At 38.5% G+C, this 14,291-nt stretch overlaps 1 protein-coding gene across 3 annotated transcripts in view; it reads right to left on the bottom strand.

Annotated features, from left to right (window-relative positions):
* br (broad-complex core protein) overlaps positions 1-14,291 on the bottom strand; it is a 62,598-nt gene that overhangs the window by 1,040 nt on the left and 47,267 nt on the right. The window contains exon 6 of one of the 3 annotated variants that reach the window (XM_018460065.1): positions 12,996-13,432. The exons of the other annotated variants lie outside the window; for them this stretch is intronic. Within the exon in view, the coding sequence (XP_018315567.1) occupies positions 13,182-13,432 (251 nt within the window). The 3' untranslated portion in view covers positions 12,996-13,181. Of the gene's footprint in view, positions 1-12,995; positions 13,433-14,291 lie in introns of those variants that run through there. 3 annotated transcript variants of the gene reach the window in all.

Genomic DNA, 14,291 nt, shown 5'->3' with positions numbered 1-14,291 from the left:
TTTCCCTACTGAATCACGCCTCACGCATTAATCAATCCATTAAAAACGAGACTCGCGTCCTTTAGAGAAGTAATTACACGCGTTACGGCACGTCCTTGGAAACAAAAAAGGGGGAAGAACCGGAGAGATGTGGAGGAATCGACGCACTGTTTTTCTTCGTGGGGAGCGAAGTAAGAACTTTCTTTAATAGGCGGCTTTCCTCTCCCCAGCCTTCTTCGGAACTCCGGTCACTGCTAATGCGGAAAGAGAGAATGGGACAAGAGGCGCACGCACATGCATGAAATAATTCGCATACGCATACGCAAGTACACGCAAGTACTGAATCACACGCAAGGGATGGATGCACCCCGAAACCGTTTCGCACACGTGTATACCACATGAATGTGTGCATATACGTTCACGAGAGGAAATTGCGGGGAAAAGAAGGCGGATGACGTTATTTTTATAGAATTTGTGCGTTTAATTTCTCTTTCATTCGAAGAATTCGACTCTATTGTCATTAACGCGCGACATTATACAAATCATTGCGCTCTGGTGGCTCGAGAGAGTTGCGTTATTGCGGTTGTGGACGTTCACAGTTTATATGCGTTACATATATTTCTCGATATGTGCTCAAAATGACTCCAGATCATTTATCAAACATTCGACGAATGAGAATTCATCGCATTTTAATGCCATAATAGATTTTATTGCATTGTTATACGAAACTAGTATAGTTCACGTATGACATATGCGTTGTCTTACACGCGTTTTACGTGATATTTTTTATATTTCATGTTCTCTTTCTTATTATAACTTAATCCATAATTACCTCAGAATAATTTGTCATTAACCACTCAAGATCCTAGCAATGTATCGTTTTGCTGAAAATGTAATCTCACTTTAAAAGATCTTAAATAATATCACTTAGAGAAATAAATGACAATAAAAATTTGTAAGGGGAAGGTAAGGATGAGACGAGAGATAAAAGGAATCATTTATTGGACGGAAGGGGAATGCCTACGGAACCGCAAATTCGCATATGTCCTCCAATCGAGAAGTGGAATGTGTATACAAGTCGTTTGCCGACTCGCATTATGAATATGCATGTACATTGTTCGACGGATCTCGGATGTGTGTGTACACGAAGTCTAACAGACATGAGAAACGAGACGACGAGAGAGTACAGGTACACTGAGCATTCTGGATGACATTTAAAGCATGCAACTCGAAATAAACTAAACAAATAAACGTGAACATAAACGTAAACGTAATTAAATATGCGTGACTCTGGCGAGCTGCGTGACGACTTTTTACGAAATCGATCCCCCTCGTACTCGTATCGCGTGAACGAGGCAATCTCGGGAGGGTATAAGTCTCCGGTTTTGGCTCCTTCGTTTTTCCGATTTTTCGCGATATGCACTTCCTCCTTCGTACTCACCGTCTTATACGTTTGCACTCGGCACGCGACAAAAACTTTCCGCTTATGCGAAGGTTTCCTCTCTCTCTCTCTCTTTCTCTCTCTCTCTCTCTTTCTCTCTCTTTTTCCGAAGATACTCATGACGGGGGAAAAGATATTTCGCTCGAGAGATAGATCTTTAAACCGGAAATCAGTCTCGGGTGCTTTCTGATCGATGAAACGAATCGTTCTTACTTCGTACTCCTCACGGCAGCGCGTCCTATATGCGATATAAATGTAGGTTCAAGAATATATGTCTTAATCATCAACGCGATCAGTGGTCGATTATGGATGATTTCTAAATTTATACGGTAAACTGTCAACGCAATTAAAAATCAGATGGAACATCGATCTTCAACGTGGATGTCCACATGTGCGGCTTATGAAACCGAAACACAAAAATATAGAGTAAGATATGAGGAATAAAAAAAATTAAGATGCTAGTAGCATCAAATTAACGATCTAATTTAATTCGAGGGGATTATTATTATTTCAGTTTAAATGTGTTGTAAGTCCAAAAGTAATCGGCGCGTAATCATATATGAGATAAATTTATTTAAATACATATAGATATATTATTCCAACATTTAAATTAATTGGCGTTTGTCTTATTTAGTTAATGTATTCATATACGCGGTCCTGTTCTACTCTTAATATTGAATAAAAAAGTATATATGTACAATTCATATTAGAAACACGTAATTATTTATGATCGACATACATCATTTTTGATCGTTTCAATCGCAATACTGCGGATGAGTTCTTCATGCTTTCTAAAGGATAGTAATTATTAGTACCTTGAATAAGTTCTCGCTAATTTTCCGTGAAAAGTAATGCTTTATTTTAAAAAAGTCGTAAAAAACATGTCACTGAAAGTATTGTCCATCGCTAGCCACTACTTTTTCCCATCTTTCTGGCAGCATTTGAATTCCACGTCGGAAAAACGACACGTCTTTTGAGGCTATCCAAGAGTCGACCCATTTTTTGGCATCATCAGAATGAAAGTGCTGCTCAGCCAGCTCATGTGCCATCGATCGGAATAGGTGATAATCGGGCAATGTCTGGTGAATACGGCGGGTGGGGTAGGACTTCCCATTTAAGCGTTTCCAAGTAGGTTTTCACCGGTTGTGCAACATGTGGCCGTGCGTTGTCATGTTGCAAAATCACTTTGTCGTGTCTCTGCTTGTATAGTTGCCATTTTTCCTTCAATGCTCGGCTCAAACGCATCAATTGTAGTCGATAGCGAGCTCCCGTAATGGTTTCGTTCGGTTTGAGCAGCTCATAATAAATTACACCCAGCTGATCCCACCAAATGCAGAGCAGAAGCTTCGAACCATGGATATTCGGCTTTGCCGACGATGTTGATGCATGGTCGGGCTTACCCCACGATCTTTTACGCTTAGGGTTATCGTAGTGTATCCACTTTTCATCGCCAGTTACGATACGATGCAAAAACCCTTTCCTTTTCTGCCGTTGAAGCAGCTGTTCACACGTGAAAAGACGCCGTTCGACGTCTCTCGGCTTCAATTCGTACGGCACCCAATGTCCTTGCTTTTGAATCATTCCTAATAATTTCAAACGTTTCGAAACTGTTGTGTGATCAACTCCTAATGATTCTGCAAGTTCAGCTAGCGTCTGACATGAGTCTTCATGCAGCAATGCCTCCAATTCTTCGTCTTCAAACTTTTTCGGTGCGCCAGAGCGTTCTTTATCTTCAACGTCAAAATCATTATTTTTAAAGCATCTAAACCAATCTCTGCATGTTGTTTCCGACAGAGCATGGTCGTCGTAAGTCTCAACAAGAATTCTGTGTGCTTCAGCTGCAGATTTTTTTTTAATAAAGTAGTGCAGTAAAATTCCTCGCAAATACTCTTTTGTTGGCACGAAACTCGACATGTTTAACACTATGAAACAAAAAATTGTTTACACTTCGGCGAGATGACAAACACTGAATTTCAAGCTTGCTTATTGTAGTTCCTTATCGATGTGTTCCCATCTTCAACTACACGCACGCAGTTCTGTTAACGCCATCCGTTGGAAAACAGCGAGAACTTATTAATATAATATTGTTGATTGCTTTTTGTAGCATTATTTTACTGTATAAATTTGTGTACTTTATTTCTCATATCTTGTCTCATATTTATTTGTATTCCAGTCTTTTACCGCATCACCGTGAATGCAAGGTTTCCGAATACGACGGGATTACAGGGTAAAACATCGATTCTCCATTGACACACAGAAATCGATTGTGTTTGATTGTGGTTTTGAAAAATCGTGTTTCAGATGTGTTGAAGAATCGTGTTTAACATCGATATCAACTGGGTTCCAGTCACCTGCGAGAAGTGCTTACAGCGTCCGAAATAAAAAATTCGTTAATTCGAACGCTGTAATATCTGAGAACATCGTAGTTGCTTAATGATGCTTGTAAAAAAATACGTTAATCGAACACTCGAAGAGAGAGAATAGATATGCCAAATCGCATCTATGTCACTTACCTTCCCACTGAAAGAAAAAAAGAATCATTTTCTCGGTGACATAATTTTCCTGTTCGCAATTTCGATAAAACTGGCGTGTCGTTTAACACAAATAATAAATATAACATAAACTCTTCTCTAGTCTACTCTTTTTTCGTTGAGGATGTGATAGGTGGACTAGAAAAACAAGTGACAACACAAACGAGTTATTAAACCAAATATATAGTACATTTCTTATTGCATATAAAAATGAAAATATATTAAAATGCATTTGATATTGCTTAAAAATAATAATAATAAATGCGTGGCAATAATAATAATTGTAGTAATAATGAATCGTAATCGTAATAATGAGTGTTTGTAGTAACTGTACTGATCCAAAATAGTAATAACAGTAGCAGTAGCAGCAGAGCGGTAGCAATAATAGTGATCATAGTGATAACGGTAGCGGTAATGACAGCACGCGAAACTCAATAATGAAACTATAGTTACGATAACTCGTTGGTGACAACGAGAATACGGGAATTGATAATAATAACAATAATAGTGATCGTAGCAATAGGGATAGCGATAGCGATAATAAGGACGATTATGAAGTCAAATGATAATGCTGATGAAAATAATATTAATAGCTATGATGACAGTTGATGTGTGTGCTGCTGATATAGTAAAAAATAATGATAAAATAATATACTCGCGTTATATAATAGTAATAATGATAATAACGGTGATAATAGTGACACGGCAATGACGACGGTCACGATGACATGTGGATTGTATATAGTTAATAAATATATATTATAAAACCAAGACATTGTGAAAAATAACGTAACAGAATTATCACGATATATAACGCACAGGTTTTCGTTCAAGACCCAATTCGCATCTGCGAGTAATATAAACGTCGCGTTCTTGACATTATTTTATTATATTATATTATATCGATCTTATTCTTGAAAATGTTGCTTTACACGCAAATGCGACATGAGTTCGCGAAACATTTTGTACCAAAACGGAATCATCTTTCCAAGATAGTGGAGACTTTTCCAAAGTTCTTCGGGGTAAGCCGATATGTTGATTACACAAGTGCTTGCGCTTTGACATTGTCGTAAGGCTTTATACTCGGAGAGTTTATATTCTCTCATGTAACATTCTCTATCTGCATCGCTTTTCTGCGTTAGCCGCGGTTGCGTACGAATATTAATCAGGAAAGCTATTCGTCCGATATCCATGTAGATATCGTAATGTATAATCCTATCATAAACACAACTAACGGAAAATTAAAGACTTACTGTATCGTTAGAAAGCTGTCATGCGAAAAAAATCCTCGTTTTTCTATTTTTTCCTTTTTTGTGTTTTTTTTCCTTTTCCTTTTGAACAGCTGTTTTCGATAAGGTGTCCTATCGCGCTTATCATTTAGCTTTATGGAAATAACGGTGTTTTATGGGGAGAAACCATGGAGGTTTTATAAGGAAATAAATCATATGTGCTTTGACGAACAACCACGTGATCTCTGCGCATACTCATCCACAAGGTAAAAAGAAATCATAGAAAAAGAGAGAAAAAAAGCGAAGAAAAAACTGGGTATGTGTATCGAAAATGAGAGCTAGCGAGCCCATTTTCACGAGCGTCAATTGTTGTACTACACAGTCGATCTTAACATTATACCGATTGCTACATCTACCAGCGCGTGAGCGCACTCCTTTAGCAAAAAGAAAAATAAAAATATGAAAAGAAAGGAGAAAACGTAAAAAAGCGTCTCTTTCGTTTGACTTAATCCGAATCTGCAGCATGGTGATCTCTGCCGATCCTCCTCTCCTAACGTATAATGTTTGCGCGCGCGTTCTCTCTCATAAATTTATAAATTCTTTAACTTAACATTTAGGTACTTTTAAGCAACGATTTGGTAACATCAGTCAAACAATTTTCACGCATCAGTCCAATGTATACATATATATAGATATATATTAGCACACGTCGCCTAATTAAAAAAAAAAAATCGCGATGAGAAACGGATCAGTCCAAATCAGTCGTTGATCCAATCGTGTCGCAGATAGCAGCGAAATAAACTACATATATATATAGTTATATATATATATGCAGTAAATATATATATATAATGGAACACGTTGTGATTCTCTCTCTCTCTCTTTCTCGGGCGAATCAGGTCAGTCGGTTATATGCAACTTGTGCGTCTCCTTATATTTCCAATGCGATAAAAGGAATCTTGCGAAGCTGCGCGACCCACCGCGACACGTGCGAATCAACAAACATTTTCAGTCTTTCTCGTGCTCGGAAGCCTCGTAGTTTCTCAGATCGGACGTTTTTTAGCAGCGCAACTAATCACATCAAAATAAAAAGAGTGTATTCTTGCTCGTTTCAACGCGCCACGAGGTCTCGATCTCACGCTTCGTCGCGCGTCGCTTTCAAGCGGACCGAATAAAAGCCATCTTACCGTAAAAAAGCTAACAAAGTGTTAGCTATAAAAGCTAGAAACTTTAAAATATTACGAGCATTCGTAAAATAATTCTACAACGCAAATATATACATTCGCAAAAAAAGAACCACTGTAACGTTACAGTGACTCGTTTTTTTTTTTTACCAGTGAGTATAACGGGAAGGATGGTTTTACTGAAGTATCTAAAAATTTAGTTAGATACAGATCCGAAAATAATTTTCTTGCACCATCAAAATAATTATATAGAACGTTCGAACTAGTTACTAGAATATCAAAATGTTATGCTCATTTTGCCTGAGATTCCTACGTAATTATTTCAGTGGTCTACAAAATTATTTTCAGATTTTCTATCTATAAGTTAAACTTTTAGCGATTTCAACAGAAGCATTCTTTCCGTGTATAGCTATACGTAAACGTCAGTTTCGAGTCTATAATATGTTGAAAATCTGGCGTAGAAGACCAATTAAGCCTACGTTATTTCTAATAATTAGTATTTTTTCATAAAGCGTTGATATTTTCGATTATAATATTTTTATCAATTGCACATTCTTTTGCAAACCGTGAGACTTCGACAATGCACAACACCGTCGAAGGTCTTTACGTTACAAGTTTTAGTATGTATATACATATTACATCCCCGCCTACACACACTTTATTTGAAAGCGACGCGCAACCGAACGCGATAATGAAGAATGACGTCCCAACGGCTGTTGCCATACCAAACTAACGAGTCTTCGATATAACGTATAAACCGGTGGTAATCTGTTGGCTGCACGATATCGCGTGTTACAGGAATATAATACAAAAGCGAAGAATTAAACGAACAATAAACAAAGAAGACGCTCAAATAAATCTCTATTAATATATGTATAAATTGTAGTTAAATATTCAGTCAAATTTACATTAATTTCATTAATAATTTATTATTCGCATAATATCGCACCGACCGCTGATCGGAGGACAGATATATGTACATGTGTGTGCATGCACATACATGTGTACGTATGTACATTCGTACACGCAAAGTAATGCACGAACATACACAAGCACGTCTCACACACACACGCGCACGCACGCACACACATATAAATATATGTGTATATATATATATATTTATATATATTTATATATAGATATATATTCGTAATTATATTTGGCCATTTTTTACAGTAGTCTCACAAATTCGTTTCTTCAAATAACTCTACTAATTTAAATATTATCAATATCAGTCCTTCCTTGTCCTGACCACTATAAAATTGTGTTCGTTATTCTCGTAATTTAAAGCTTCGTTCTTTTTCCTTATCCTCTCCGTTCCCTCGATTTAACATTCTTTTTGCTTTTGTTTTACCTCTCAGCGCAATCTTCTCGCCTTATTTAAATTATCTGCGCTAATGCATTCCGCGTCGCACGTAATTTCGCATACCTGTCGAAATGTACCGGTTGTAAGACAGTTCCTTGACGCTTCTAAAGTTCTTGCGATATATGTACACGCCCCCATATTTATTTTACTGCCCCCCTCCAAGTATAAAAAAATCTAATCTTCTTTCGACCCGCGCGATCCATCCATCCATCCATCGTTAGTACGAACGACTTGCATACAATTAATCCAAGAAACGTATAATCGATCATTTTCGTTTCCTCTCCCCTTTTTATCCGACTCGCGGAAAAGTTTAATCGACAAGTCAATACCACCTGTGCATGTACATATTTACTATGTAACAATTGACTAATCGATTCCAAAATACGTTCGCTCTGAATGCGTTTTGAAAGATACATATTTATTAATCCGGATTATAATGCGAGAGGCGGAAAATACGTGCGACGCAACGAGATGTATTCCATAAAACATAGTTTAACATAAATTATCATAGCCTATCTATATAAATGCATTCAACGTGCATGTACACCTGCGTCAGAGATTGCCTATACGAGCCGAAGTATGAACACACCGATATGCGAGTTCGTGCACGCGCGAACATCAGTTCGTCACCCGAGTCGAATTCGCGCGTATATTGAAATTTGTGTACTTTCAGAAAAAAAATATATATGTATACGGGGGGGGGTTATCCGTTTTCACGCATCGCGCGTTGCTTTCCGGTCGATCCATTGTCGAGTTACAAATTCATTGTGCGATCGGCCAGAGAACCTGAAAGGTCTGCGAGTAACACAAATCGGCGGAGGGCGCGACACGCGCGTAACATTAGAGAAAACCATGGCTGCATTCAGTAGAGAAAGCAGCTTTACACAATCATTGTACGATTCTTTAATATGATTGGTTTATACATTTAGATCTAGTGAGGAACTAAGGGCAATACCAATCATATTAAAAAATTTTGCAAAGCTGCTTTCTTCACTAAACGCAACCTATAATTTCTCCTTCCAATGAGCCTCATTAGAAGAAATAAAACAAAGTACGAAATTAATTATACTTTACGGCGACTAAAAGTATTCGCTCTCGTATTATGTAGTCAGGAAACGCGATAAGACCTATCTTCGACTTGATCACGCGAATTGAACCTTGCGGCTCGAGTCTTATTGTGATGCTGTAGTTTGTCACTTACAAGCGCATCTCGATTCGCGCTGTCACACAGACCCTTCGGTCCTATCGTGATCGCGATGATTCAGCCTTAATGCAGTCTCGCTCTAGTCACTTCCTCTAGTCGCGATCTAAATTTATTACAGCTTCGCTGATATTGTGTAAAGGAAAAAGTCTTTTTACATATAGATGGAGATCTGGTCGATTTTTTACGTGCCATTATTGTGTGACGCATTAGGTTATATATCGAAAGAAAGGTGCTATTTCATATAAAATTTTGAAATAGATTGATCATAGATTTGAACGATACTGACGCATTCGATCAATTAATGGAGTAAACTTGACTTCAAAAGAAAATTCTCTCCTGCGAAAATCATTTCCTATCTCGGTTTTTTACCGAGAAATCACAGAAGTTCTACACCGATGAAATAATGGCTCTACCCGAAAAATGACAAAAGATCATCGATTAAAATGGCACATATTTAGTTTAATAAAACGTCTGTAAACAATTTAAAAAATATGTTTCAATTATGCTCCAACTTGTAAAAAGACTTTTTCCCTAATCCAATATCTCCCTCGCGGGTCTCATGCGTCCGATACACTTTGCAGTTACACTTCCACCAAACTGATTCGATCCAATCGATTTTCAGCCCTACCCGACCTCGACTTGTATTCCGAATGCGTATCAGGAAACCTATTTCATTAACGGAAATAACACGGGCGTTAATCACGCCTCGTTGTTGTAAGTCAACTTCGCTTTAACTGTACACCGGTTCAAGTAAGTCTTGTCCTAAATGCAGCTCGACCCATTTCAACGACCGTCGCGAAACACTCCGTATTCTAATGTAGTATCGACCTCGTCGCACACAATTTCGTCGAAGTGACTCCGTAATATATACTGTAATCGGGTATCGATGTATAATCATGATCGCCGATCGTATCATCCTAGTCCCGCACGTAGGCATTATGGTGGACTCACATTCGCTCGCAATTGTGCTCTCGACATCTCCCATCGTGTCCCAACTTGTGTTCGCACTCCACAGCGCGACTCTGTCCTCAAGAAAAATAGAAAATTATCTCTCGTTATCTAACCACACGACGATCGTGCTTTAGACCGATACGCGTGCATTAGTCAGCTCTGGCCTATTTAGCGACGTCTACCGCGATAGACATTCGCGTGAAAACGGTGATGTCCTAGTCATCATATGGGCTTTTCCTTTATCAAACGTGAATCGTTGAGGTTCTACTAAAATATAGCGTTCACGGTTTTATGTGGTGACAAGTAATGTATATGTATACGGCTGCCTATTTGTGAATCACTTAGAATGCGAGTGATGATCTATCGGTTCCGGACATAACACACAAGCGTCCAAAAAATGTCCAGAATTTCGCAAACCTTCGCGCGACACGTTTCGGACATTTTCTAGATCTCTGTATTATTTTAGCACGCGTATCCTTCATCGCCTTCCCGTCCATTTGCTCTCGAACTGACGGAGTTACATTATCATTAAAAAGCTATGAGAGAAAAACGCTATTCGAAACTATTCGAGAGACTCGGTCGATGAAGGATGCTCCGAAGTGCCGTAAAACGCGAAATGGACGAGAAGGAATGTATAGAATGAGATATTCTAGCCGGATACCATGAAAATGGAGTAATCTGTGTCCATGGAATATATTATAAAGCGGAGCTTTCATCGAGTATGCCGCGAAACGGAAACAGCTGTAACACAACGGTACAATAAGAGCAGGAATAATAGTAGTAATACCAATAATAATATTAATAACAATATTAACAGCAATACTAATAACCGATATAGTAATGATAATAATTGCGATATACGATATGAGTAATAATAATAATAATAATTATTATAATTAATAATAATAACAAAGTAAGGTACTTTACGTAAAATTCGTTAGATAATGGTTTAATATATATATATACATATATATATATTAAACCATTGCATCTCACTTTTCCCGATTCAAGCGACGACGAAAAATGACAATATAAGAATATTTCTCGCAGACCTATAGGCTATGTCGAGGCTAACTCGAGTACCCTCTTCATGTTTTCGAAAACCATTTCTCTTCAAATCATCGGAACCATGTAAATCGGGCAATATTTAATATCAAAACGATTAAACTCTCGAATGCTGTGCCTATCCCGGGGCTCGCTTGCAGTCTTATCGAAATTTATTTTTGGACGCTTCTACCTATACTTAGTTGGACGATCGTGTCTTCGACACAAAAAGCCTTTCTCGAATAATATATCCCATTCTCGCGTTTTATATCGATCTAACTAATAAAGCTTAAATTAATTCGCGTTTCATAGCCAATAAGCGCTCTTGACACGGTTTCGAACAACGGTTTATCTCGTTCCGTATCGCGAAACTATGCCGAAGCTTTAGCCAAAGTGCGTCTACAATTAAATTCCACACTAACGATCCCGAGCAGTAATATATAATCACGGCGAGTTCAAATGTCTGTGTCACAGAACGAGTTTCGTGTTTCATTCGCGAAAGAAATCACGGTAATTGATGCGAGTCACGATAATCGCTGTATCTGTAGCGCCGGAAATTGCACTCAACGAGATTATATACACCAATGTCAATCTCCTGAACGATATTAAAATCGACATTCGCATGTATCCAGTCTGCTGTATCCGATCTGCTGTGCGATCATTTATATTCTTACAATATTAACAGAAATTTAACGAAAAAAATAAGAGAAGAACATACGAGAGAAGCGTACACTAGAAAAATAAGTACAAGTAATTATAAAATTAAGATTACTTTTTTCTATTTTAATCCATTGGCACTGGGTCCCGTAAACCATAACGCCAGTGTGTGTGTGTGTGTGTGTGTGTGTGTGTGTGTGTGTGTGTGTGTGTGTGTGTGTGTGTGTGTGTGTGTGCGCGCGCGTGACTACGCGTGTGTGCGAATCTTACGTGCAAAATCTAAGTAATCGCTTCCGTGAATTACGTGCGATAGTTGCGAATAAATAATTTGCTAACAACACACGTCTCGAGGATTACGCATCGATTAGAATCAACTCGGGAAATCATACCTAATTTCAATTATCTTGATTGCACTCCCGTTCAGTCTCATTCTTTTTCATCACAACTTTGTCAATTAGATCCTAAAAACTTCGATGAAAATTCGGGAGCGCGACATCAACGTTAATATCACCGTCTCGTCATAATATCCAATTATGAAATAAAATGGGAATATATACATGTATATATATAAAATAATGGCGTGATTAGAGTAGTCTACCGATTCCAAGATCGCGCATGACAACGATATTTATCACGTACACTCGCATCTGGAAGCACTGATTTCTCGCGCGCGAACCGACGTTCCCTACTTTTTACAAAAATTGTTGCCGAGCGGCTGAGACACACGTGGAAGATTTTTAAGGACACACGCACAAACATCGTGAACACAATGGCGACATTCGACGCAATTCCTATTGTCTCTCGAAGAATGACCGAGTTGTTTCCGATAATCGCATCTTCCTCGAATGATCGAGTGGCTAAAAGAATCCATAGATCCCACACATTCCATGGTCCCAAATGTCAAACCCATTATGACCGATGTACAATCGACAGGTGATAATAACATAACAATTGTGTTTCAAATCTCGGTAAAAAACGTCGGCAATCCGTTACCGGTTAAAGGTCCATATCAATTTTCACCGTATATTTATCGCTGAAAGTGTCCGTCTGATTCTCATCTCGCACTGACTTTACACATGGCTTTTCTTAAAACCTGGATGGGCAAATTGCTATGAATTATTTTTGATGATTGTACCGCAGCATTTCTGGTTCCGACATTCTAATAATTGTAAGCAGAAAGAAAAATATAACTACATATAGCTAAATACATCAATTTGAAACCATGGGTGGCAACGTAAATACTCTCAAAAGATCACGCACATTTTGATAAACTAAACAAATAAAATCAGACGGCTATATGCAGCGTTAAATACGCGCAGTAATGATTGTGGATCGATGAATCGAGCAACAGGCTGAAATCACCAGTCCTTCTCAACATTCGACGTCGTTTTTCTTTTTGTTTCCTTTCGTTTTGGCTAGAATAGCAAGAATTCAAGAAGAGAACGACGCAATTCTCTCAGGATGGCCACGCTGTCGATAACCTGGTCGATCGCACGACCGTCATGAACAACGTGGAACTTTTTTTATTTTAGCGTCTATTAAGCTCGTTTCGTGATGTCTCTTGGCACGTAAGATACGCGCGTGCGCAATCACTTCTATTTCTGCCTACGATGGTAGATGCTCTTGTGGTTGTTCAGGCTGTTGAGCGTCCTGAACACCTTGTGGCATAACGCGCAGACCGCGCTGTTCAGGGGTTGAAAGTGCTGCTGTTCTTTATGCCGCTTTAATGTGAGCTTCGTGGAAAGAGTCTTGCCGCATACGTCGCACGTGTAGCAAATTCCTGGTGGCAGCAGGCTACCGTGTAACGGATGCGACAGTCGCATCGCGAGAATCGCCGAGGGCGGACCTGAGATCCGTGTGATTGCACATAGATAGACATATTGAGTTTTTTTTTTTTAAGATTTAGATCATGAGAGATATTTTTTCCGTTTGGATGAAAATGTCGTCAAAGACGTAAAAATACAAACATAAAAGAGAGGAGAGAGAGAGAGAGAGAGAGAGAGAGAGAGAGAGAGAGAGGCGATACGGTTGAGCGTTTTTATAAAGCGATAGGCAAGCAGAGACAGGGAAAAGTTACGTGTGTCGATAAATATAGCAGATAGAAAAAGGTGTAGGCGATACACAAGTCGATAAATTATATGGTAAACAATAGATTTAAAATGTGTGTGAAGAAACGATAAATAAAGATAGATGAGTACAAGTAAATAATAACATAGAGATAATAAAATAGAGATAGCAACATAAATGCAGATATGAAAACGAACGTAAAAGAGAGAAAAGGTGAAGTATACAAAAAGATTTTAAAAAGAAAAACAGAATGAGAGAGAAAAAGAAAGAGAGAAAATGAAATCAAGTACCATAGTCCGTTACATATGCATCGACACCCAATTAAAAAGAAATATTTCCATTACGAACCAATATTTGTGGTGTAGGAGACACACGGAGAGCCACGTGTGTGGATGGACCCCCAGCGCAAGTCCGTGTTCGTGAAGGTAGCGGGTAGGTACACACAGAACAATGACGAACCAGAGCCAAACGTATAGCCGAGCGAGCGGGACCGGGAACAAACAAGAACAAAGATACGACTGCTATTAATATCACTGGACAAGATTAGTTACGATACGCTGCTAAGTATTTTTGCATGATTAGGGCTAGAGATAGGGTAATATGGCAAGGTGTTAAAGGGCCAAACGTGAGGTTCTCGC

Source organism: Mycetomoellerius zeteki, unplaced genomic scaffold, assembly GCF_001594055.1.
Source record: "Mycetomoellerius zeteki isolate Tzet28-1 unplaced genomic scaffold, Tzet1.0 scaffold91, whole genome shotgun sequence".
NCBI classification, from domain to species: Eukaryota; Metazoa; Arthropoda; class Insecta; order Hymenoptera; family Formicidae; genus Mycetomoellerius; species Mycetomoellerius zeteki.
The sequence above is the reverse complement of the archived record's forward strand: the minus strand, read 5'-3'. Positions and strand labels throughout refer to the sequence as shown.